The 24,584-nt window shown below is 41.3% G+C and overlaps 2 protein-coding genes across 4 annotated transcripts in view; both read left to right on the top strand.

Moving 5' to 3' along the window:
* The window catches only part of lamb2 (laminin, beta 2 (laminin S)), a 48,173-nt gene extending 36,512 nt beyond the window's left edge, over positions 1-11,661 (top strand). For all 3 annotated transcript variants that reach the window (XM_030732836.1, XM_030732834.1, XM_030732835.1), the window contains 14 exons: positions 1,344-1,568; positions 1,685-1,902; positions 1,983-2,079; positions 3,299-3,480; positions 3,577-3,767; positions 4,431-4,615; positions 4,785-5,026; positions 5,220-5,423; positions 7,187-7,331; positions 7,438-7,645; positions 7,725-7,866; positions 9,019-9,195; positions 9,291-9,449; positions 10,354-11,661. In XM_030732836.1, the coding sequence (XP_030588696.1) occupies positions 1,344-1,568; positions 1,685-1,902; positions 1,983-2,079; positions 3,299-3,480; positions 3,577-3,767; positions 4,431-4,615; positions 4,785-5,026; positions 5,220-5,423; positions 7,187-7,331; positions 7,438-7,645; positions 7,725-7,866; positions 9,019-9,195; positions 9,291-9,446 (2,372 nt within the window). In that variant the 3' untranslated portion in view covers positions 9,447-9,449; positions 10,354-11,661. The remainder of the gene's footprint in view (positions 1-1,343; positions 1,569-1,684; positions 1,903-1,982; positions 2,080-3,298; positions 3,481-3,576; positions 3,768-4,430; positions 4,616-4,784; positions 5,027-5,219; positions 5,424-7,186; positions 7,332-7,437; positions 7,646-7,724; positions 7,867-9,018; positions 9,196-9,290; positions 9,450-10,353) is intronic.
* Positions 11,662-14,147: 2,486 nt separating this feature from the next.
* usp19 (ubiquitin specific peptidase 19) overlaps positions 14,148-24,584 on the top strand; it is a 23,716-nt gene continuing 13,279 nt past the window's right edge. The window contains 23 exon segments of the mRNA XM_030732642.1: positions 14,148-14,523; positions 19,522-19,550; positions 19,552-19,651; positions 19,859-19,969; positions 19,972-19,994; positions 20,283-20,306; positions 20,308-20,406; positions 20,408-20,478; positions 20,480-20,508; positions 20,511-20,654; positions 20,657-20,808; positions 20,810-20,821; positions 22,509-22,563; positions 22,566-22,682; positions 22,685-22,723; positions 22,726-22,851; positions 22,854-22,889; positions 23,197-23,226; positions 23,229-23,352; positions 23,422-23,516; positions 24,080-24,133; positions 24,136-24,171; positions 24,174-24,222. Coding sequence (XP_030588502.1) covers positions 14,307-14,523; positions 19,522-19,550; positions 19,552-19,651; positions 19,859-19,969; positions 19,972-19,994; positions 20,283-20,306; positions 20,308-20,406; positions 20,408-20,478; positions 20,480-20,508; positions 20,511-20,654; positions 20,657-20,808; positions 20,810-20,821; positions 22,509-22,563; positions 22,566-22,682; positions 22,685-22,723; positions 22,726-22,851; positions 22,854-22,889; positions 23,197-23,226; positions 23,229-23,352; positions 23,422-23,516; positions 24,080-24,133; positions 24,136-24,171; positions 24,174-24,222 — 1,772 coding nt within the window. The 5' untranslated portion in view covers positions 14,148-14,306.

The raw sequence follows: 24,584 nt of genomic DNA, 5'->3' as shown, positions 1-24,584 counted from the left end.
CCCCTCTCTCCTTCATTCTTGTCTTCCATCCAACTTTGCTCTCATCTAATCTTCTCTGTACTTCAGCATTTATGCTGCCAGCAGAGCTCAGCTTTACCTCTCCCCACATTCTCATTCTTTCCTTCTCTAATCTGTGGTCCAGTTCCTGCTCAACTCAGATATGCCAAGTATTTCTGCTTTGATTTTCACCTTTAAGGGATAACTAATGACATATGAAAACACTGATGATTGACTGGCAAAGCTGTGTGTAGCTGTAGATGATGACAGGTATGGAGCAGATGTAGTTAATATAGTACCAGTCAAAGGTATGGACACACTCACCCGTGTCCAAACTTTTGACTGGTACTGTACATAATGCATATTACACTGGCTACATTGGTCTCTCCAGAGTGTCTTTAGCACACAACACACTGAAGTAGAAAAAGGAAAAATAATTTTATAAAGGAAGAATTTGTTAGTAGTATTGTTGTATAGGACTGAATTTTCCTGGAGCCATAAGCTGTGAAATATCGACCACGCCACAGCCACAGGAACAGTGCCTTAAAAACCATTTTCATAATTGCATGTAACAGGAGCATGAGTCAGGTTACCCTCATCGCTACAGCGGCCTCAGTCATGGTGGCACGTTGGGAAGTAAACTTGAAATGGTTCTGAGACACAATAAATACGACATACATTCACAACAAAGACCAGAAACAAGGAGGGCAAAAAAATGACAACGCGTTAATCATTTTCTTTTTTTTCCATTTTGACTGGTACTGTATGAAATAAATCAAGAGCCTTTTTTTTTAACAGATTAAGGCATCATGCTAAACTCACAGAATTTAAATGACTCCTGATTATAGACATTATTATGTATATAATCATTAGTCCAGTGTGATGTCACACAATGTACCGGAGAAGAATGTGGTGACAAAGACACTAATGAAGGCTGGTTAACAAAACCCTTGTGAGTGGTGACAAGTAACAAAACTGATGCACAACATAATGTATTAGTAAAATATTGTATTATATGTATTATATGGAATATGTAATAATTTCCCTGCTTTAAAATGGGTAGAGCCAAGTGTTAGATTAACGCCTTTCTTTTAGTAGACGTATCCACTGAAAAGTCTGAGTCTAGGACTTGGCAAAATCCATTCATGATGAGGGCCATTATAACTTTGTTGATCTGTTGATTCTAACTCTGGAACTTCATATTTTCCTGCTTCCTCTTGTATCATGCATCCTAAAAATGGGGCAAAAATAAAAACATTAACTTATTTATGTTATCATATCTTCTTTTTCCGCTCTGCTCTGGCTATAAATATGACAATTTCTTCTATTTGTTTTCCCCAACTTAGGTGCCCGATGTGAGGAATGTGCCCCAGGTTATTATGGGAACCCCTCTCAGCCGGGAGGGCGCTGCCAGCTGTGCCAGTGCAACAACAACATAGACATGTCAGACGTGGACGCCTGTGACAGGCAGACCGGAGAGTGCAAGAAATGCCTTTACAACACTGAAGGTCCCAACTGCGGCATCTGCAGGAGCAGCTATTTCGGGGATGCTTCCCGCCGAAACTGCAGGAGTGAGAATCATTTTCACTAGGAAAAGAAAAAGCTCTGGGTTGCCCCTAGCGATGCTTCCAAAAAACAAACAAAAAAGTCTCACGTTGATGTTATTTTGCTTTTTTTTCCCCTTCAGAGTGCATATGTAACTTCCTGGGTACTGACCGCAGCCAGTGTATTGAGCGTGAGGACTGTGTGTGCCAGCGTGCCACAGGCCAGTGCCAGTGTCTACAAAACGTTGTAGGTCTGACATGTGACCACTGTGCCCCCAACCACTGGAACCTGGCCAGTGGGAGGGGCTGTGAGCCATGCGGCTGCGATCCTAACAATTCTGTTACCTCTTCATGTAATGAGGTAGGGAACACATCGTATTTAAAACGTGAACATGTTCACTCTGCAGACCTAATGTGACATACTTGTTTTTTCTCGTGCAGTTCACTGGTCAGTGTCAGTGCCGCGATGGCTTTGGAGGGAAGATATGCACAGACTGTCAGGAGAACTACTGGGGAGACCCCAAAACACAGTGCAGAGGTTTGAGTCATTAGAACATAAGAAAATTGCAGAGACCAAATGATTCCATTCAAAGTGATGAGCTCTTGCTGCTCGTGTGTTTAGATGGGTTGTATTCAAAAAAGTGTACTTACAGAATGAGGAAAAAACACCAGAGGATTTATCCATCTGCACTATTAATATTTGACAATCTAGCTGGGGCCTCCACGCTCTTCCAAACGCACACATGGAATGTAACACAACAGCTGAAGCTTGGCCAGAATCGGGTCATTCAACAGGACAATGATCCCAAGCGCAGCAGCGACTCTACAGCAGAATGGCTGAAAAAGAAAAGAAACAAGGTCCTGAAATGGCCCATTGAAATGCTATGGCAGGACCTTAGGAGACCTATGCCTTACCAAACCTCAATGAACTGAAGCAACATTGTGAGGAAGAGTGGGTCAGAATTCTCCACAGTGATGGAGAAACTGATAAAGTTGTAAGGAAAACAGTTCCTTCAGGTTATTGCTGCTACAGGTGGTTCTACTGAATCATGGGATACACTTAGTTTTTCACACCCTACTTCTGCAGTATAGTTTAGTTTTTGTTTAAATAAATAATGACACAGTGTAATGGGTCATGTGTTATTGTGTTTAAATAAGAACCTGCTAAGCACCAGATGATGTTTTTATTGCCTCCTGATATGTAAAACCTTCCAACTGAGAGAGGGTGCACATAAATAGGAAGTGATTTCAGCTCCAGGCATTGTCTCTGTTTCCATATTCAGATGCACGTCTGCTTTATCAAAGGCCACAGCACAAATAACTTTTCTAATGTGTATTCTTATAATGTCAAACTAAACTAAAGTTCGCTCACTTTACTGCCAACTGTCAACTCAGGTGCTTAAGCTGCTCCTTAGCATTAGTTTATACACTGTTGTTAAGACTGTAAACAAAATACTGTATATGCATAACATAAATGAAGTTAGCTGGAGCTTTTCATCTTCCAGTTTCTTATTTAAGCCAGCCTGCTTGCTTTGTTAAACACACATAAACTTCCCTCTGAAATAGAAATAGGGAGCTTGACATATAAAATAATATAATATAAAATGAAGTCCTCGTATGTTGCTGCAACACAAAGAGCTACTTTGATTCTTGTGTGATGTTCAGCCAGGTGGAGACTAAAATAAGCCACAATGCTCATGCTGGACTAGCCCCAGTTGTTCTCTATTAACTGTCCACTCATTTTCTTCCCCCTGCAGCATGCGACTGTGACTGGCGTGGGATTGAGACCTCTCAGTGCAACCGAGTGACAGGCCACTGCGTTTGTCAGCAGGGAGTGTCGGGTGTCCGCTGTGACCAGTGTGCCAGAGGCTTTTCTGGCCAGTTCCCCAACTGCCAGCCCTGTCACCAGTGCTTTGGGGACTGGGATCGCATTGTGCAGGTGCAGCTTTAATGCAGAGGAGGGCGATCGCATCCTTGAAATACTGATTGATTAGGTGTCAATCATAATCCTTCTTTTCGCTCGTGTCATTACCAGGACTTGGCAGTGCGCACCAAAGCTCTTGCAGAGCGTGCCCATGAGATTCAGACCACTGGCCTCACCGGACCCTACGAGAAAGTCTTTAAAGACCTGGAGGTGAAACTGGCCCAAGCTCAGGGCATTGTCATTGCACGTAACACCACTGCTGCAGCCGTCACTACCCTAATGGAGCTTATTGAAGATCTTAGGTATAACACTTGGATTCATCTACAGTTATTTTGTCTCTTAACTTAGCTAACAGTTTCAGCAAAAATTACTTAACCTCATTTTTATACTCAGTTGTAGCTCCATATTTTATTATGTTTATAGTGCCTTATTGCAGCCACTGCAACAAGGCACTATGTGTCTGACATAAGCATCCTTGGCTCCTTTCACCTTATTTATACCAACTTTCTTTTGATTGGCAGCAGCCTGTAAACAGAAGGTTTGGAGAGCTGTTGGGTGGGGCCTCTGTTCTCACTACCTAGAGTTATGAGCCTTAGATGACAATATCAGGAATCTTTGCTCTCATTGACCACATACAGTGCCAGCAGTAGAAAAAAGCCTTTTTATTATATATTTTGTCATAAAAAATATAATATCTAAAGAATTGTGACCTACATATGTTAAATTTTAGGGAGAACTGTTTAAAGGAGGAAAACCTGTTTCCTATATACAGATCATACGATGACCTTTTCCCAGATTTTAGCCAGATATCAAAGATTTCATCAGTTACAGATGGGGTAAACGTGGGGTTTTTTTGTTAACAGTGCAGCAAACCGGAAGAAAAAGCTTTAGAACACCCTGAAGTCTGAGCTTTTTTCTGAGGACAATAGTTACATAACCCAACAGATGTTTGTCTTATCCAAAAGAGCGCAGATTGGGGAGACCACTGATACGTTAAACAGTCTGGAGGGAGAATTAACCAACGTCCAGGACAGCAACTCAGAAGCAAGCAAGGACCTGAGTGCTCTGGAGAGGGAGGCTAAGGAGTTAAACCTCACTTCAGAGCAGCTACACCGCCAGCTGGATATCCTCAAAAACTCCAACTTCTTAGGTGAGAAAACTGAATTAACTTAAAGATCTATTTAATAAAATGTAAGATTTTTTTTCTACAATCATTATGCCTCATCTATTTTCCTTTTTTCACCCCCATCAAAAACGACTTCAGCATCTCACCTGATATGTGATAAAAATCTTATTTTCTTCCTCTGCTTTCTTAAAAGGGGCGTACGACAGCATCCGCAGCTCCTACAACAGGTCTCGTGATGCGGAGCGGCGGGCTAATGAATCAACAACCACCAAGCCCAGCACAGTCAGCCAATCTGCAGACACCCGCCGCCGTACTGAACGCCTCATCACAGCAAAGAAAGACGACTTCAACCGTAAAAATGCTGCAAACAAGCGTGCTCTGGGAGACCTCAACGCCAAAGTGCAGGGCTTGGACATGAAGAAGCTCAACGAGAAGGTGTTCTTTATTGTTTGAAGCAGCTGTTTCACTTCTCTTCTCTTCCTCTAGCTGTAGGCATTCATATAGGTTCATACTTAAGTGACATAAATTCAGATTCTCTCTACTATGGGTTAGAGGAGCGCCTGATTCCTGCACACTTAAACTTTGTAAATCCATACCAACAAAAGTACAAATGCATCTGTACCAACAGATCTGTGGCGCCCCGGGTGATGCTCCCTGTGGAGAAAGCCCTTGTGGGGGTGCGGGTTGCCGTGACGATGAGGGGAAGCGTCATTGTGGAGGCCTGAACTGTAACGGCGCTGTGGCAGTAGCTGACAGCGCCCTGGAGCGAGCCAGACATGCAGAGAAGGAGCTGAACAAAGCCATGAGGGAAGTGGAGGGACTCTTTACCAAGGTATGAATACATAAAAGTTGACAACTATTTTTTTTAAAGTATATATTTGTGTGTGTGTGTGTGTGTGTGTGTGTGTGTGTGTGTGTGTGTGTGTGTGTGTGTATGAACAAGAGTTTTCGCAGGACTCTATGCATTCCTGCAACAAACTAAGTGCACCACATGATTCAACAACTTGTAACCTTGCTTCAGTTCAGCCGTGCTGCCATGTTCCTTTTACAGCCCATGTCAGCCCTTCCAAACAAGCCAAACTTGCTCAGTCTTATTCTAATTGTACTGTCATGAACTTTAACATTTAACATGCTAACTGAGGCATGTAGAGTCTGAGATGAAGCTCTTGGGTTTTTAGCAGTTTGTCTAAGCTTTACATGGTTTGACCTCAGGATGAATTTGCTGGTCCATCCCTGGGAAGATGGCGGCATTGAGTAAACACACACTTACAGCAAACTGCCAAAACTTCTGCTTTTACAGAGGCGCTCACACTTGCTGATGATCACTTAATCAAATGTATATGATTAGCAGCACCTGGCTTCTACTTACCTACTTAATTCATATGGAAGCAGTAAGGATGTACTTCGTTTTGCACAGGGCTGCATAGAGTCCTTGTTCACATGAAAGTAGCTGCACCTGTATAGCAACAGGCTATTGATGGAACATCTGATTTTGTCAGCCATGCACGATGCATGCTTCTGTGCAGCAGGCAGAAAAACACTATTAGTCACAGTGTTGCGTATTCTGGCTCTCCCATTCACAGTAAGAGAATTACTTGGATGTGTTTTTGAATGGAATTGTCAGTGTGTAGATTTATCAGGAATTCTCTCCAAATAGAATTTGTTTAAGTGGGAACTCTTTATTACTTATGCTTACCAGACCATACAGTATAGTCTTATAACTCTAATACTTCAGTTAAGTTTATATTTGATGATCAAATTGATGATGCATTACTTCACTACTAACCCCCCCAGACTAACTATTTTATTGCACTTCTGCACATATACTGCTCATGTTATCATATGCTCTTTTTTTTTGTTAACACCATTCAAGCACTTCTAGATTACACAATAAATTATACAATCTGATTTTCATTGCACTGTATTTTTGATGTATGCAATGACAATAAATTGAATCTAATCTAATCTTATCTACTCCAATCAAAAGTGGTTCTGATATGACAGCAAAAACTACACCATAAACACACAGATGTTCACATTGTTTCCACACGCAATAGAGTTCCAGTCAGTTTCTGCTTCTCACAAAGCAAGAACTGTTGACTCATAATATTGCACTGAAGTTTGCTTCAATACGACATTTGATTGACAACTAATCTCCGGTAATTATTACCAGAGACTGTTATTATAATTATTACTGGAGCCTGTTTTTATATAAGTAACATTTTTAAGCCATTTACATTTTACCTACATGTAAATTCTGTCTCATTTTTTGCTTGATGACTTTAATGTGTCTCAGCTGTCAGAACCATCGCCCCTAATTATCAGCTTTATGAGCTTGGGTCAGCTCTGTGTCTGGACCAGTTAGCTCAGTAGATTGAGAAACAGACAACAGAGTGACAGGTCATGTGCACAACTTCCAGCAGGTGGTTCCCATAGTGAAATACCTCACTCCATTTTCGGAGAACTGAGATTAGTCTGGTAACCAAACATCTCTTGCATTCATAGTAATGAGTGTAGCTGTTGTCAATGCAAGTAAAGCAATGTTACCTTCCAGTTTTCATATCACTGCTATAAACTTTCCTGTCTTTTATGCAGGTGGCAGAGGCTAAATCAAAGGCAGAGGAGGCTAAGGGTAAGGCCAAAGCAGCTCTGGATAAAGCTGCCACTATCAAAAACAAAGTGGAGCGTTCCAACAATGACCTGAGAGACCTCATCAAACAGATCAGGGACTTCCTCACTCGTGAGTCTTTAATAGATTACATTTATTGTTCACTGAAAGCATATTGAATACTGATGTTGCCACACAATCTAGCCTCATGTGTTAATCGTGTATGTCTTTCTCACAGAGGAAGGCGCAGACCCAGACAGTATTGAGGCAGTGGCAAACCGGGTGTTGGAGCTCTCCATTCCTGCTTCACCCATCCAGATCAAACATCTTGCTGATGAAATCAAGGACCGGGTCCACAGCCTTTCAAATGTGGATGCCATTCTACAGCAGACACAGGATGATGTCCGCAAGGCCGAACAACTGCTGCTGGATGCCAAAAGGGCGAGGTAGTTAGATTTAAAATGAATGCACTGGTATGGATTTATTTGTACCGCTTGCTGTCATTAATGCTTCTGTTTTGTGAAGGCATCATGCTGAGGGGGTGAAGACGACAGCAGAGCCAGTGAAGAAGGCCTTGGTGGATGCTAAGAATGCCCAGACTGCAGCAGAGAAAGCCATAGCGAAAGCCAAAGCTGACATTGGGGAGACTGAAAAACGGCTGGCAGAGGTTTGCAAAATTTTATAAGGCTTAATGTGGGCACAGACTGTATGTAAAAGATGGATATGTGGCTCACTGGTTTTGGACTGCCAGTTTCAAAGTTTCAATGTTAGTGTTTTGGCCGCTGTCATGTTAGTTTTTATGGAGCCAAAAGTTACCCTATTAAAGGGGTAATGTAAGGCATTGAGCACTAAGTTATCAGCTAACTAGCAAGCTTGGTTAGCTAGCTGCATTAATAAATCGTATGGATATAACGCACAGACACAAATATTGTGTAGTTGTTGCTAAATAATGGAATAATGAAATAGAATTTCACTAGAATTACACTCAACAAATGTGAAGCACAAATCTCTTCAGTGTTCTGTACCACGCAGCAAGCTACAATTTAATGAGAGTCATGCACAAACAATTCTTGTCTCCCTTAACCTATGACCTCAGTAAACACTTTCACAATGGGTTCATGGTCTCATTTGCTAAATTCAAGTCTTACTGAAGACACTTGTTGGAAACCATCTTGAAGTGCCTTCATGTACTTATTTGGACAGTTATTTTAAAGCATTATTTATTTAAATGAACTTTAACTACAGCAGTCAGTAGAACATAAAAACTGCATGTGACAAATCTGATTAAAAAAAAAAAAAGTTTAAAAATGTTTGCTGACTTTGTCCCAAAGAAAGGTTTAAAAAGCTTTCATCCCTGGAAATTACACTTCTACTACGATCTTTGTTATTGCAGAATGTCAAGATTTCAATTCAGGACTCTCTCTTTGGTCAGTGGCTGTGAGCCACAGCAAAGGTTAACTCAGCAACAGGTCATTTTTTCCCATTTTACATAGTAACTACAGTTTAAGTAGAATTAAAATCTGGGTTGTTGCTGTTGCATAATTTGCTTTTTCAGGCAAAAAATTTGATTTAATGTGTTAAGACCCTAATTATAGAAGGTAAATATGCATCTGACAGTTTTGTGTCTATAGTTTGTTTCTGATGCCCCTTAGTGGCCATAAAATGTGAATGTAGAGTAAAAGTTTTTTTCCATCAAAATTCTTAGATAAATATTATACTGAATCACACCTTACGTTATCCTGGCACATGAGGGATTAATGACAGCACAATGTTAATTTCAAGTCAGAAGGATTTCAGTTTTCCTGCCCACTCTGTGCAGATTGAGTCAGAAACATCCCACGGTGAGATGAACCTTAATGATGCCGTGAACCGCCTCGGCACACTGGGACGTGAGATCAATGCCCTGAAGACCAAACGTGCCAGCAACAGAATGGCAGCGGCCCGAGCCGAAGAGACAGCTACGATGGCACAAGACAAGGCAAATGAAGCCAAGCAGGTGTGTGTGTGTGTGTGCATGTGTGTGTGTGTGTCCTGTCAAACCTGTCAGACATAACTGATATAGAAGAATCTTTCTTCTGTCTTGGTGCTCAGATTCTGGATGGCCAGTTGACAGATAAATACAATGAGGTGCAGCAGCGGGTTGACACTAAAGCCAAGGCTGTGCAGGATGCCAAGAAAAGGGCAGCAAGTCTCAGAGATGAAGCCAAGGAACTTCTGAAAGATGCCCAAGGAAGCTACAGCGACTAGCAGGTACGTACTAATGTCTGTGTTCATTTATCTCTGTGCTTGTGCATGTATTTAAAGAGACAGTGTGTGTTTGCATGAGAAAACAGGTAGTTTAAAATTGATGTAACACTTGCAGTTATCAAATTTCAAAATTTTGCCTAAATTGAGTCAATCTTGACTTGTAGGCCTTTCATTTTGGCAACATGTATTTATTATAAAAAATGTGTGGTTACTGACAGTCTGTTAACAACACTGGAAAAATAGAAACATTTTAGAAATAGATAAAACATTAAAGCAACTAAAAGATAACTGATCAAAATAACATATTAGAAATCTAATATAATAAAGTTTGAACAAATGTTTTTGTCCTTTTTGGTTGTAAATACATCTAAGAGCATCAATCAATGCCATAGCAACAGGAGAGACATTTAATTCTGTAGCTTTATTTGGCTCTTCCTCCTTTATGTGAGTATAATAGGCAGGCCACATATATGAATGAAAACATAATGGCTCGAAAATTGGTCACTGAGGAACCCCACAAGTTATTTTACAGTGTTTTACAAAACAATCTCAAATACGTTCTCCAAATACATAGAAGACCAGTAAAAGAATAGTTCCAGATGAATAGAATAGAATAGAATAGCCTTTTATTGTCATTGTACGTGGTACAACGAAATTGTGCATGCTCCACTCCTTCTCTGCGCTAAAAATAGGAAAGTGGAAATTACTAACTGTACAAATAAAAAAAAAACTGTACATTATTGCACATAAAATACACAGATACACACAATAGCGCAAAGAAGTAGGGAGCCTTGAGCTGCTGCGTCCGTGCGTGCCGCCATCTTAATCTTAACCTTAATGAACCTTGGCTTTTTGTGCTGCTGCTTTCTTGCTATGTAGCCATTCTTGAAATCTCTGGTTTCCACAGAGCTGGAAAAAACTATGAGGAAAACCAGAGGAGACTGGAGGGGAAAGCTCGTCAGTTGGACGGCCTGGAGGACAAAATGAAAAGCATCCTCAACGACATCAACAAACAGATCCAGATCTACAACACATGCCAATAACGCACCACTCCAAGTCAAAAGATAAGAAGCCCATCATCTTCTTCATCTGCCATTTCCTTCAGATACAGTTACATGTTAATTCAACAAGATGGAAAAATTTCACTCCAGCAGTAATGTGCATATTTTGTCTCCAAAGTTTTTTTTTCAGTGTTTGTATTGGTTGCTATCATATTGACATAAATAAAAGTTTTCTGATGTCATGTTTTATTATTGTTTCAAATTTGAGTACAAAATTTTTGCTTTTATTGTTGAAAAAAAAATCTCACATGTAAATGTTAAAATGTGTGCTTTCAATATAAAAAAAATGGAAGTTGTATTTTTTTTTTTAAATAATTTTAAATTATAAAGTTTTTGCCTTTATTTCCCATGTGATGGTGTAGCAGTAGTTAGGTGGTCCAGGTCTTAACCATTAAGCCACCAGATGCTGCCTGTCTTCTGTTTATTGAATGCAGAGTGACTTAGTTGTAATCAGCGATCAGTCTTTAGCTGTTTGTTAATCCTGAGCTGTCCTCATCCCAATAGGACTTCATTTAAACTGCAGTAACTGCAGCAACTTTGGGGGGCATGTGAACATGAATTCAGACAAAGATTCTTAGATATATTTGTTTTTTTTGGCTTGATGGGCATAATTATTTTGCTTTTTAAAGAGCCTGTCATAAGGTACTTTTATTATTTGAAAGGAAGAGATGAACAAATACATTGCATTCTCTGGATTTTAAACATAAGATTCTCGAATGAAACACAGATGAAGAGTGGGTTAAGAATCAAGTTACCATGTTTGTCTTCATGCAAAATAACAGGGAAACAAGTCCTGAACACTTATATGTATAAATTTAATGAAGTGTTTGTCTCTGATGCCTGGAGTAGGAGGATGGCTGTAGAGTGAATGTCAAGAACTGCAACAAATGCCAAACTGGGTGCTGCACAGATTGTGAATGTTTATCACATATACTGCGATGGAGCATGGTGTATCTGCAGTAATTGATTATTGAAGTAACATAGTAATAAGCAATGTATATTACAGTGTTTAATTGTGCCTTATATTGCCAGTATCATACACGAATTTGCTATTTGCATGCCAATTTGTGTTTTAAGAAACAAAAATAATTTCTTACACTTAGAAGCTGCAGCCAAATGATTTGGCTAATTGCCAAAACAAAAACACCAAAAGAAACCTGTGTACAGTTTTAAAAGTGTACAGTTTTGTGAATGAATAATTTAAAAAAGAAAATCTGTGTAGACGTATCAATTTTTTGGTCATCTTTATCACAAAGCAGAAGGATTTGAAAAGTTTCCATGTTTAATGCCGTCCCATTTTCTAACCGTACCGTGTTGTACCCTGAATGTGCATGCGTTCACCCCAGCGTTTGCAATGGTGCAAGATGTCCCATTTCTATTTTTGTCTTCTGCAAGGGTGCTACTCAGCACTGTCATTAGTCCTTGATGTGCCCTTTGACTGAATCTGCTGCACTGCAAGTTTTACAGCTGTCTGTCAGCCACATTTGGCAATAAATGTTGGCAGATGGGAAATCCCAGTTCCAGAGAAAGCAAAAGTAAAGAGGCTGCAGTAGCGTTTAAGGTAGATCAGAAATACATTTCTTTGTAATTTGGAGTTGCTTTTGATTTTTAGGTTTTATCTTTGTAAAAAAAAAAATATGATTTGATGATGTTTGGAAGTTCAGGTTTGTTCCTGAGGATGCACTTTATAGTTGCAAAACAAAATTTACATATATTTTCAAAAAAAAACCCCAAAACAAAACAACAAACCTTAACAAGAAGAGGTCAGGTCTACATTATCACTTCTATATAGTGTTGTCTAACAAGATGATGCAATCCCATTTGAAACAAGGCTTACTAAATCTATAGCTCTGTCCTTCCCCTTATTTGCGGATAATGCTCCTCAGCTGGTGCAGTTTTCGGTGTCTCAGAAGTTCTTTATCCATAGGAATAATATAAGCATATAATAATTTGTAATGTGAAAGACATTAAATGAAGATTTTAACAGCTGGTCACCTCAAAAAGCTGTGGCCAGGATAAAAAAAATGGTGGAAAATCAGAGTGCGCTGTGCATGCAAAGTAATGGTGGCATTCATAGGTTATTATATGTTAAATATTTAGGATTTATATATATATATATATATATATTTATATATATATATATATATATATATATATATATATATATATATATATAGATAGAGAGAGAGAGAGAGAGAGAGAGAGAGAGAGAGAGAGAGGAGAGAGAGAGAGAGAGAGAGATCACGTGAACATGCCAGCCAGGAAGTGGCCGCGCGCTTGTTCCAGGTTTGGCCGGTCAGCGGTGTATTTTCCTCCGAAGAAAGTAGCACTCCCCCCACAGAGGCCGGATGAAACCAGTGGGCTGAGCAGGTTTTCTGCGGCTATATTTGTTTGCATTCTTTTTTTTTTTTTTTTGCAATTTAATTTTGAAGAAATGGGCCCCGGTTAAAGGACAGAATATTCTAGAAACACCGTGGACTGCGGGGTTTCGAGTTCGGGCAGGAGCTCAGCGGCCCGCGACCGAGAAGGAGCTTAGCAGCCGGGCGAAGCAAAATAAGTCGCTCGCTATTGTGTGTTCAGACGGAGTTATCATCATCTTAAATCCCCGTAAGTGTCCTGTTTGTAACGTTAATATGAGTGTAGTATTTTAACCGCAGATGGGCGTCGGGTGTCACGAGATGTCGTGCCTTGTTAGTTGTTTAAATTAGGCAATCGTATCACCCGTTTCGTTTGAGCTACTGTTAGCGTGTGGCTAATGACTTTAGCTGCTCGGAACTCTGTAGGAGCGCTTGATTAGTCTACCTGTCCGGCGCTCCGCAGGGGGAATACGGTATTGGAGATGAATTAAACAGATTACTGGCGTTATGAAGCAGTAATGTGACTTTATACGCCTGACCAACAAAGCAGAAACAGCGAAATCAGACACAGTATATAGATAACTATTAGGCTACGTTTCCCAGCGTAGTGTAGGTACACCGGGGTGACACTTTAATGTTACTCTGCTAAAGGTTTGTACCTTTTAAATAAGAGTTGCCAAAGCATGCCTTTGAGAATATTTTAGTATGACGCCTCATTATTTACAGACACATGACAGCCACAACCACGTGTGCCTTAAAATAAACGAACCTATGTAGTCGGCTGGTTATTGGCTAACTTAGCAGTTAGTAAGCTAACTAACCTGGAAAGGGAAAGCTCAACAACACGGTTTAATAAACCGTGCCCGGGTATTTAGTAAATGGGTTGAATTGAATGCTAAATAAAATGGCTGATTTAGCTTTTGTCCTTTGTTTGTCATTTGACTGTGGGCTAGCAACTTGCTGTTGCTATGCTAAGGAAACGGTGCAAGGCTCAGTGTCCGACTGGTTCAGTCAACGTTAGGTTCCGCCATATGCTTTCTTTTGTAAGGTACAATGGCCATGTTCTCCTTCAGCATTGCTGTTATTTGACACCTGCTCCACAGCAGGTCTAGGCAGCTAACCCCCGCACTCTGTTTATGCAGTAATCTATACAAACTTAGTAATGTCAGACTGCCACATAGCTGTTTTACTTTCTTAGATTTTGCAGATTGCACATATTGATAATTGACTGTATTAGCTCTTGAAATATTAAATAATCCTCTCCCTTCTGCTTTAGGGTCCCCATTCCTTGCTAATCTTCCTGATTCTGTTCTGGGAGAGTTCAGACCAGTATCATCGCCAAGATAGCCGGGCCAGGCAGGAAGCGGCACACCTCAGATCCAGACCCCAGCAGTGGTAGTGACTCTGGCGACGGGCGGCCTGTTAGTGCCAAGTGCCTGAAGATGGCCAGCAGCAGTGGTAATGGTGTGGCCAGTCGTGAGACGGTGGGCCATTGTGGTGGAGCTCAGCAGAGAGGAGTCAGTGGCAAAGAAAACGGCTCAGACTTGTCCTCCAATACCAGTAAGAAGAAGCAAAAGGACAGGGCCAACCAGGAGAGCAGAGAGGCTAAGAGGGCAGCTGCAGCAGCTGCGGATGGGATTATTGCAGAGGTCAAGAAAGGTAAGAATTATAAAAACACACATTCAAGCCTTTTTCATATGTTGTTTTATTTGCTGCATCTTGCTGCTCTTTAAATGCACTGTATCTAAATATTTTATTTTGAAAGTTAACCAGGTAGCCTTGTTTCCTGTTGTGTCCCTCTATTTTATGTTTTCCCTATGTAAACACTGGTTAGCCTTCTGCTGTGGCCTTGGTGTCATTCAGCTGCTTATTTATTGAGTCTGTCATCCTCCAGATGACTCCAATTCCACTGTATTGAACTCCAGCTGATGACTGTGGTGCCTGTTTTGAGACTCACTGCAAGCTGGAGGGTTACACAACCACAACATGTAGAGAGCTGGTTTGTTTGTTTGGTGGTTAGGGCTCACCATTTGTAGTGAAAATAATAATCACAATTAATTAGGTCAGTAATTATAGGTGGACATCTAAAAGGCCCCTTTTTAAAATTGAGTTTTCTTTAACTTTAAATATAGTTAAAAAAAAAAAAACAAAACTTTAAATAAAGGAAAAAACCCACATAAATTAGTGGGTGGGGTGTGGTGTGTGTGTGTGTGGGGGGGGGGGGGGGGGGGGGGGGGGGGGGGGGGGGGGGGGGGGGGGGGGGGGGGGGGGGGGGGGGGGGGGGGGGGGGGGGGGGGGGGGGGGGGGGGGGGGGGGGGGGGGGGGGGGGGGGGGGGGGGGGGGGGGGGGGGGGGGGGGGGGGGGGGGGGGGGGGGGGGGGGGGGGGGGGGGGGGGGGGGGGGGGGGGGGGGGGGGGGGGGGGGGGGGGGGGGGGGGGGGGGGGGGGGGGGGGGGGTGGGGGGGGGGGGGGGGGGGGGGGGGGGGGGGGGGGGGGGGGGGGGGGGGGGGGGGGGGGGGGGGGGGGGGGGGGGGGGGGGGGGGGGGGGGGGGGGGGGGGGGGGGGGGGGGGGGGGGGGGGGTGGGGGGGGGGGGGGGGGGGGGGGGGGGGGGCTGATCCCTGCCATCCTGCAGCTCCACTGTGGAATTTTCTTGGTGTGAGATGGGCAAAGAGCCTAGGCACTTTTGGGAGATGGGAACAGTAGCCACAGAGAGAGCAATAATGAGACAGCAACCAGTACTTAAGTTGTGTGCCACCAAAGACCAAGACTAGAGACCAAGGTATCTTCAGACTCACTAATCGTAATCGTCTTCTTTCGGCTGGTTCCTTTTGGGGTTGCCATAGTGGATCATCTACCTCCATCTCTCTCCCTATCCTGAGCAGATCTCCTTCATTATATGCAGGCAGTCACTAGTGGTCTGGGTTTACCTTGTTATGACTTTCACTTATTCTAGATTGAGCTCACTGACCAAAGTGCACCACTGTAATGTAAAGAGGTGTGTTCATTTTATAACACAAGGCAAAACAAGGTCTTCATAGCAAACTGAAAGCAAAGAAATTGTTTTATCCTATTATTTATTGCAAGGGTTAAAGGAAGAATTGTAGCTGAAATTAATATACAATTGATAGTCCAGCCCTAGTTTGTGTCCCTCTAAATCAGCTTAAAAGGGGTGGAACCAAGAGCCCTCTAAATCACCTGCCACCTACAGTCATCAGGTACAGTCCAAGACAGTGGAGTTGGAGGCCTTGGTAGAATAAGGAACTTACTGGATGGGCTGCTGAATATATGTGCAATTTTTGTCACTTTGCAAATCCTTTATTGGCTAAAACAGTTTAAAAATGTAATGCAAAAAATAATGTGCACACTATACAATTTTGGTAGTGCACTCGAAAAAGTGTAAATGCCCGGCTTTTAGTTTGTCATAATTTTTGGAGAAATGCTTTTAGTGAACACTGTTTTGATCCATACAAGGCATTTTATTTGGTAGCCATTTAAATATTATAATGAAGAGACAATATAAATGTTTTTTATTTTGCTGTGTACAAATTTGCACAAGAGAGGTGAAGAAGAGAACGCAGGCAGGATGGACTGGGTGGAGACAAGTGTCAGGCTGATTTATGACAGAAGGAAAGTGAAAGTGAAAGAGGAGGCTTATGATGTATGGTTTGGAGACATAAGCACTAACAGAGACAGGAGGCAGAGCTGGCGGTGGCAGACTTGAACATACTAAGATTTTCATTGGGAGCCACCAGAATGGACAAGATTAGAAATACATATAAAGAAGCAATGGCAGTATAAAATTACTGCTTCAAGTAGACACTGAATTTTGTATGTTGTAAAGATGATGACAATTTTTTATACTAGCTAGAAATTAAACGGGGCAGTTTAAAAAAAAAAAAATTTTTTTATTGTTGATGCTGCTGTGGTAATGTCATTTCCTGCAAAGGATTAATAAAGTATGTCTGTCTGTCTATCAGCTGTTTTCTTGTCTCATCACTGAAGTTTCTCCTTTTCTTTGCTTCCTAACTGCCTGAAACTGACTTAATCACTCACAACTGTAATGAGTTTGTCCCTGAGTGTAAAAATGCTGATGAAAAGCTTATCATGTTTTCTATAAGCCCCTGATCAAAGGAGCCTAATGATTTACAGTGCTGTTTCTTTCCAAAGTCCACGGTCAGTGACGATATCAGTAACAATGCAAAGGACCTTTACCTTTTGTTTATTTGTTTTTTGTAATGGTATACTGGACTGGCATATAACTAGACAGATAAGAGACTAGACTCTAAAGTCTTATATCAACAAACTGATTTAATCTATGGTTGTAATGCATAGAATGAACAGAGTAAGTTGGTATATATAAGCCCACTCTGTCCCTGACTGTTTAAAAGCTGGATACCTCCTCAGCAGCGAAAAGCACCACAGCAATAGAGTTGTAACTGGGGCAGCTTTCTTTACAAGATACCACTGTAGCCAGCAGTAACAATTTTTGGCCAGTTTGGCAGGCAGTGGAAAATTAACAGAGAATTTTCACTTTATTAACTTCATTTGGCACCGTGTTTCCAGCTATTACTCTCTTTATCTCTGATCTGGTCTCCAACACATTCTGAGGGGAAAAATCTGTGGGATCTTCTCTGTATGTGAAGTCTTCCACAATGTCACACACTTTAGGTATGTTGTTGTTTATAAATAGGTATTACATTTTTTTTTCCCCAATATGTATACCTACATAAATTTGTATTAATCTTAAGTGGAGTAACGCCAGTTAAAGCTGATTTTGGAGCTCGAGTTGATGTGAACATAGGTGGTACAGCACAGGTAAATGCTTTGTTTTGTGGCAGTATACTTCATCAGTTGGTGTTTGTAAGTTATGTTAGTGGATCTCATCAGACTAGACTCTGTTTAGGTCAGTGCAGCTGTTTGTAGTGTTAGTGGATGCACTCTACGCTGGTTCTCTTTGTGTCCCATGAGACTGAATGTGTGGTTGGAGTATTTTGTTTCTTCATGGTGAAGCGATGTTATTCTAGCTGAGACGCTGCCAGGCTCACCCTGCTGTGGGTTTATCTTGAGAACGTGGCCAGCATTTCTCAATATTCTTCGAAACCTGCCAGCACCAACTCCGTTCATGTTCAGTGATGCATAGCAGAGCATATTTGGAAACATGATGTTATTTTATTCTTTAATAGCACTACAATAAGAATGTGAATGTAATTTAAATTGGATTGGTTTTGCTAAATGTAAAGTACTTTAATGTTCACAACAATTATGGTGCTAGTTGATCTAACAGTAGCTACAATCAAAATGAGTTTTTACCTAAACCCAAAAACTACTTTTTAAACTGATTTTTATTGTGAGGGGTTATTTTTTTTTTTTTCCCCAATTGTATTTTGCTTCTAGGCAAAATACAGGAGACAATCTTAACTGTAATTTCAGCGGTCTTCAATTAATGTATATAATACAAGTTAAATCTGATGGCAAACTCACATGCAGCAGTGCAACAAAACGATTGCTAATGTCTTTGCTCTTTCAGTTGTTGATTGGCTCTTTGATGGCTGGAAAAGGACAACCTCGCCATCTTTGCTGTTGGTTCTCCTCTACATTTCTGCTCAAGATTATTTGATTCCATGTCTACTCCTTCTATACAGTATGCATATGTATTTTGGATGTAAATGGCAAGACCACTGTTGCAATAGTGCTGTTTTAATTATATTGAGAATACACAAAATGATCACTTTAAGGCATATGTTAATTAAATATTCAGAAATGGCCATAAGATCAAAGTAATTCATTTGGGATACAGATTAAAACAAAAAAAAAAAGAAAAGATGCCAACATGATGTTTGAGTGGCATAGCTCCACTGGTAATATGACTGTCACCAGCTGAGGGGATTGAGTGTTGCCTGGTGACCTTTTTGGAGCGATTAAGTTGGAGAGTGAGGGAGAGATTGGGTGAAGAAATCAGTGTGGGAAAGTTGAGGCTCTCCAGTTGTTGGTGAGACTGGGTGTGGGATCCTTGTATGATTTTAATGCAGATACAGAATTCAGTATCAACTGTTCTTGTTTTTGAAATGAAATTTACCTCCGGTCGCTGCCACAGCTTTGAGTCCGCTATGAAAAATGGTACATGCTCTCTTGTTTCTTAGTTAGTTTTGCTTGCTTGTTTTTCCAGAGTTTGTGCAGTGATTTTTGCATTGAAAAAGTGTCTGCATGGCTTGTAGCATGCAGGATGAATTGATAGTTTTCCTTCTTCTTGTAATTGTTTACTTGATACAGTCTGTGTGGGGTGGATAATTTTAGATGTCCCATTTGTAACTGCTGAGTTCACTGCCTTCTGTCTGTCTCAGTCTGTCCATGAGTGCACTGGACTGACCCAGTTGAACATATGAGCGCATTGGTCTGTGTGATACGTGAACATGTGCATTTCAGCATTATTTTCTCTTAGGTTCATAGTACTGATGCTGTGTGCTCTTCATTGGTTTTTACTTTAAGTGTCCTTTTTAACCACATGATTTCTCTTATTTAGTATTTAACTTTAAACAGTGTCACTGTTTCTCTGGCTGGTGACTGAGTGATCTATGTGGAATCAGGAAGCACTTAAGTTCCTTCTCTGCTTTAAAATTCACATGAATGCTGCTCTTTTTTTTTTTCTTCTTTCTTCAAGATGTGTTTGTGGACTGGAAGCAGAATGTCAAATGAAGTGACTGTCAGACGGCGCTGTGGGCCAGGGGGTGCAGAGATAGAGGACATCAACACCACCTTCACTGACACGCACTGCTGTGTGGATTTCCCAGGTAATTCATAGCAAAGTAGTAATGCAAGCAAAGCATAAAAGTGGAGATTTAAAAAAATAATCATAATCAATCGCAAAACCACTAAGGAGAAGCATAGTTGTGCGTTGAGTTTAGGCTTCAGTTTCAGGACTTCAGATGTTAAACTTCAGCCTTTTGGTTTATATCTTGTCTTTACTGCTGTTGTTGAGACCATTTTTCATTTTTCAGATGGACGGCAGTGGAGCTGCCAACTGCAGGAGGAAATTGAGGCCTCATGTAGCAAAGTCCAGTATAAGGAAAAGGGAGGTTTCCTCCATCTCGTCCTGAACAAGAAGATTCCCTTCACATTTGGCCTTCTCTAAAGGTGAGCCACATAAATTTTTTAATTACTTAATCAAAACAAATTTTAAAACAATTAAATTGAAGTGCTTATGCTTGCCTGCAAGTGACACACTGTACTCGTTAAAAAATGTTCTGTGCCAAACTGCTCAACAGTATGTTACTATTGTTTAGTCAGTAGAGTTTATAGACAAACCTGTCCAAAATTTTCTACATTGCCCCCAGTGGTGACAGTGGCAGGTATTCTTTGAAGAGTCTTGCACATTGCAGCTTTAAGTAAACATTGTGTTTGCTTCTGGCTCTTCTGCTCCAGTCAAATAAAAAGAAGGAGCCAGTAACCCACAGAGACCAAAACAAACATGAAGCCTGTTGCCTTGGAGTCATCAGAGAAACCCAAACAGCCGTCATCAAATCTCCAGGCCCAGCCTCCCTCGTCACCCTGCACACAGCGAGTCGAGACGCGGTGTCAGCAAACCAGGTGGCAAACGTATCCTGAAACTAACTAATCGGTGAAAAGACTACAGACTCTGTAGGCGTTAAAACACTGTTGGAGATGGCTCGAGCACCACCAGCAAGCCTGTTTACCATCACAAGGGCGGATCAGCCGCATCGGAACCTAGTGCCAAATGCACGATTGTACGGCTGCCCGATACCTCTAAGGAGGCTGCATCACCGGACCTACCCTCTTCAAGTCCCCAGCAACTAACGGGAAATCCCCCCATGTCCACCTGCCCGCTGGTCGGAGCCCACAGACACAACGCAAAGATGGAGACAACAGATCTGAGACCTGTGACACTGGACAGGAACGGGGAGCAGGAGTTGCTGCTTCCACCTATAACCAACAGAACTCAGGTGAGATTTTTTTTTTTTAACATTGTGGTTTCTAATTTGAACACTCCTGCTGTGTTGCTTTGATTTAGAATGTTAAAAATGTTGGTGTTCGTTGGTGTGTGCATTTCTTATTTATTAATTGCTTAGTGTATCACTTTGACAAGTAAAACACTATTGCCTCTCCAAAATGTGATCCAGTCCACTTACGGTCTACATGAGTGGTATTTTAAAAACAGCCAGTTTTAATTCTAGTTATATAATTCAGTTTGTTTACATGCACTTAGTAACTGGGCTAAAGTTGGCTTCTCCGGTAAGCTGAATTTGTTGAGTGTCACGCAAATAAGAAACCTGGTAACGGTAATCTGGGTTAGAAAGAATGTGATTTTTCAGAACTACCTAAGTGACTGAACCCATGACAACACCAACAATCTTCCTGGGTTCAGACTACACTATATTTGTGTCTGTTACATTGGTTACAGTTAGAATGGATGTTTACAGAGTCATAAAAATTTTTTTGTGGTGATCTGATCAGTCTACCTGCTAACTTTCATAATTTTTCTCATGTAATTTGGCAAAAAAAGTGCTGGTAGTAATTTCTGGGAAAAGAAAATAAAGAGTTAATGGTAACTGAAGTTGTTTGTGTGATACTGGCGGTCTCAGTTTCACAGTGCCACCTAGCAACATTACTCCTCTTTTGTTTTGTCATGTGTACAGTTACACACAGCTGAGTGATAGGACAAAACAGCCAGCAGAAGCACTCTGTGCTTGTAATGATGATTCTCATAGTAGTGAGGGAATTGTTGTGCTAGTTTATTATGTTGTAAGTGTCCCAGAAGCAGCGTTGAACTTCATCAGCTCTGACACACTGAGACAAACGGTTCATCTGTTAGGCACAACACCCATTCATTCCTGAGCTGAACCAACAGCCTTCGTCGCCTGGATTTGGCCTTAATCAGGCTGATGTGATGCAGTCTGAACCAATCATGCACAACACAATAAATGGAAATAATAATATTTAAAATGATTCTTTTCTATTGCAGTTATTTATTATATTCAGATTTTAGCTCGGCTGTTTAAAAGCTGTTGTCATAGCTTTGGCGGCAAAAATGTCAGCATTGACCCAAACTTGAGAAGGATGACCCAGAATGTCAAATTCGCACCTAGAGTTCATCTACTAACAATCTGAATTGACCTTGGTGACCTTGACCTGAAGGTAAAGGTCATAGGTTGGGTTTTCTGAAAATCTTGTGAATGCAATAACTATATTAGTAGTATATAATTAGTAGTAATTTAAACTGTGGAGCATCACTACATGCATAAAGTGCCATTTTAAGACTTAAATTGTGGATGGATTATTCCTCAAATCAACCCAGTATTATAATTTAATAAGATTACAGCCAGTAACACCATCTGCCATGTGTGAGTTCTCTTTTCAAGTCTGCCTGGAGCTTGGAGAAATTTGTATTTATGAAAGATTTTTATTCAGCAATACTAGCAGATGCCATCTAATGGCCTGTTGGTAAACCTATCACCAGACAACAGCTTGCCAGATAAAGGGGATAAGTGAGATGTGAGGTGACTGTCTGCTCTTGTGTATTGACATGTAGCAAGGGTCGCAAAAGTGTTCATGTTCATTTAGTCTCAAGGTCTAATAGTGAAAAAAATGTCTTTCTCTTCATTTGTTAATGTCTCCTCTTTTCTTATTCAGTTGGCTGAGAAGCGAAACCAGTCATCGGAGAGGTCTGGTGCAACAGACAAGTCATTGTAAGCCAGCCAGCAGTTCCTGTTAGCACTAGTGACTGTGTTAAACCTCGTCGCCTTCAACAAGGAAGTGAATGTCACTTCTCCCAAGGGCAGGGAGACGGAACAGACTCTGAGCCAGTTAAAAACCTGCTGAGCAGGAATCAGAGCAGGATTCTCTGATTGTCAGCAGCTCGGAGAAATGGAGATGGTACCAGTAACAGCCATGGGAATGGCAGCCAAACAAAGCCAGCCATCTGGTGTATCCCAGAAGCAGAGGAGCTGTGACGAAGAGGAGAAGAGGGACCAGTCGAAGAAGAGCCTCCACTGTAAATGAAGCAACTGGAAGGTTAGTTGTTGGACATGCTGCTTAAATACACTGTATTACACTATGATAATCAAGTGCTCCCTTAATGTTCTGAGCATCAGTTAATCTTCAGGATATCAGTCTGTCCAGTTAAGAAGCATTCATCCTTCCTGACTTATTTTCCTGTAGTTTGCTTTTTGCTAGTGTCTTTGTTACTACTGGTAGCATGAGATGATACCTGCAGCCCATTCATATTGCACAGGTCCAGGTCCGGGAGTTATCCTAGTCAGATGCTCACAACCACTTCATCTGGCTCCTTTTGTTGATACTTTGTCTTAAATTTCCACAGCCCCAGAGCCCATGGTAAACCTGCAGTTTGTCAGAATGATTCATATGAGAAGGGCACGGACTTGATGGTGGTCAATGTTTACCTGAAGGGGATCTGCAGGGATACAGCCAGAGTCATCTTTAGGGAACAGGACTTCACTCTCATCTTCCAGACAAGGTAGTCAACAAGAATATCTACTAATAAAGTATGCAGTTTCCTTTTGGCTGGTCTTCAAAGAACAATGAGTGACTGATCTTCCTTTGGCTTCCTATTACAGTGATGCTGGTTTCTGCGGCTTCATTCAGACTGTGGCTCAAACACAGTCTTCAAGTGGCAAGTCAACTCAGGTATGGTTGGAATCTGTTCTACGTGAAAAACCACAATCTTTAAATGAGCAGTTAAAAAGAGCAGCATTTAGAAGATTTTCTGTGTAGCTGTGTGGGCTAGCTGTACCAGTATACTGAGTTGACTCGTTCCAGGAACCCAGCCAGCTTCATCAGTACCTCTAACAAATTGGAACAGTTATTAGGGCCTCATGAGCCATTTAAAAAAGTGCTAAAGCACTAGGGTTGGATCAGGGCAAATGCATCAACAGATAAGGTAGCATCTGTCACTTTGGTGGATGAAAACTTGAATCAAGTGGAGGGCATACTTCTTTATCTGCTAGTGCTTTATTTTTATGGGTTTAAACAGACATAAAGACACTGTGCCTCCAGTCTAGTCTGAGTTGTATCTGAAATGTAAATATCGTCAAGACATTAAGTGAGGAATAATAAATGTCAAACAAAACAGGAATGTTGCATTGATCATACTCTCGTAGAATATGATCAACTTTGCAGATACTTTGCACCTCGCTGCGCTCTTTCTGCCTTTATAATCTGACCCGTGTACTCTTCCCTCCTGTGCCTCAGGAATCTGATCCAGCCTGAGCAGTGCAGCTACGCCTTCACTCCCTCCCGTCTGACATCACTCTGAAGAAGAGACATAGTCAGCGCTGGGGGGTCTGGAGGCCCAAGCCACACAAGGTCTGCTGCCAGGCTTCTACTTGTTAAGACTGGATAAAGTTTTCTATTATATACACCAGTCTCAAACATATACATTGGATGTGACTATTGAGAAAAATTCCATTTGTCTCACTTGAACTTATTTACTTATTTACCTCTTATTACTTGAACTTATTTACAGCGTTATTGTCTATTGTCAGTTTATTTGTGGTTGAGTCAAATGTGTGTTGGTTTTCAGGGAGCCCTCAGCTACAGGAATTTGACCTCTATAAAATGGCATATAATATGTATGGCTGCCAAATTTTATGTAATGTTCACTTTACACTAAAATGAATCAGTAATGGCAATTTACCATATTTGCATTCTGTGGAACCAGAGAATGCTTTGAATTTATGCCTCACCATT

Source organism: Archocentrus centrarchus, chromosome 7 (genome assembly GCF_007364275.1).
Source record: "Archocentrus centrarchus isolate MPI-CPG fArcCen1 chromosome 7, fArcCen1, whole genome shotgun sequence".
Lineage (NCBI taxonomy): Eukaryota > Metazoa > Chordata > Actinopteri > Cichliformes > Cichlidae > Archocentrus > Archocentrus centrarchus.
Note: the sequence above shows the minus strand (reverse complement) of the source record. Positions and strands in the feature narration are given on the sequence as shown.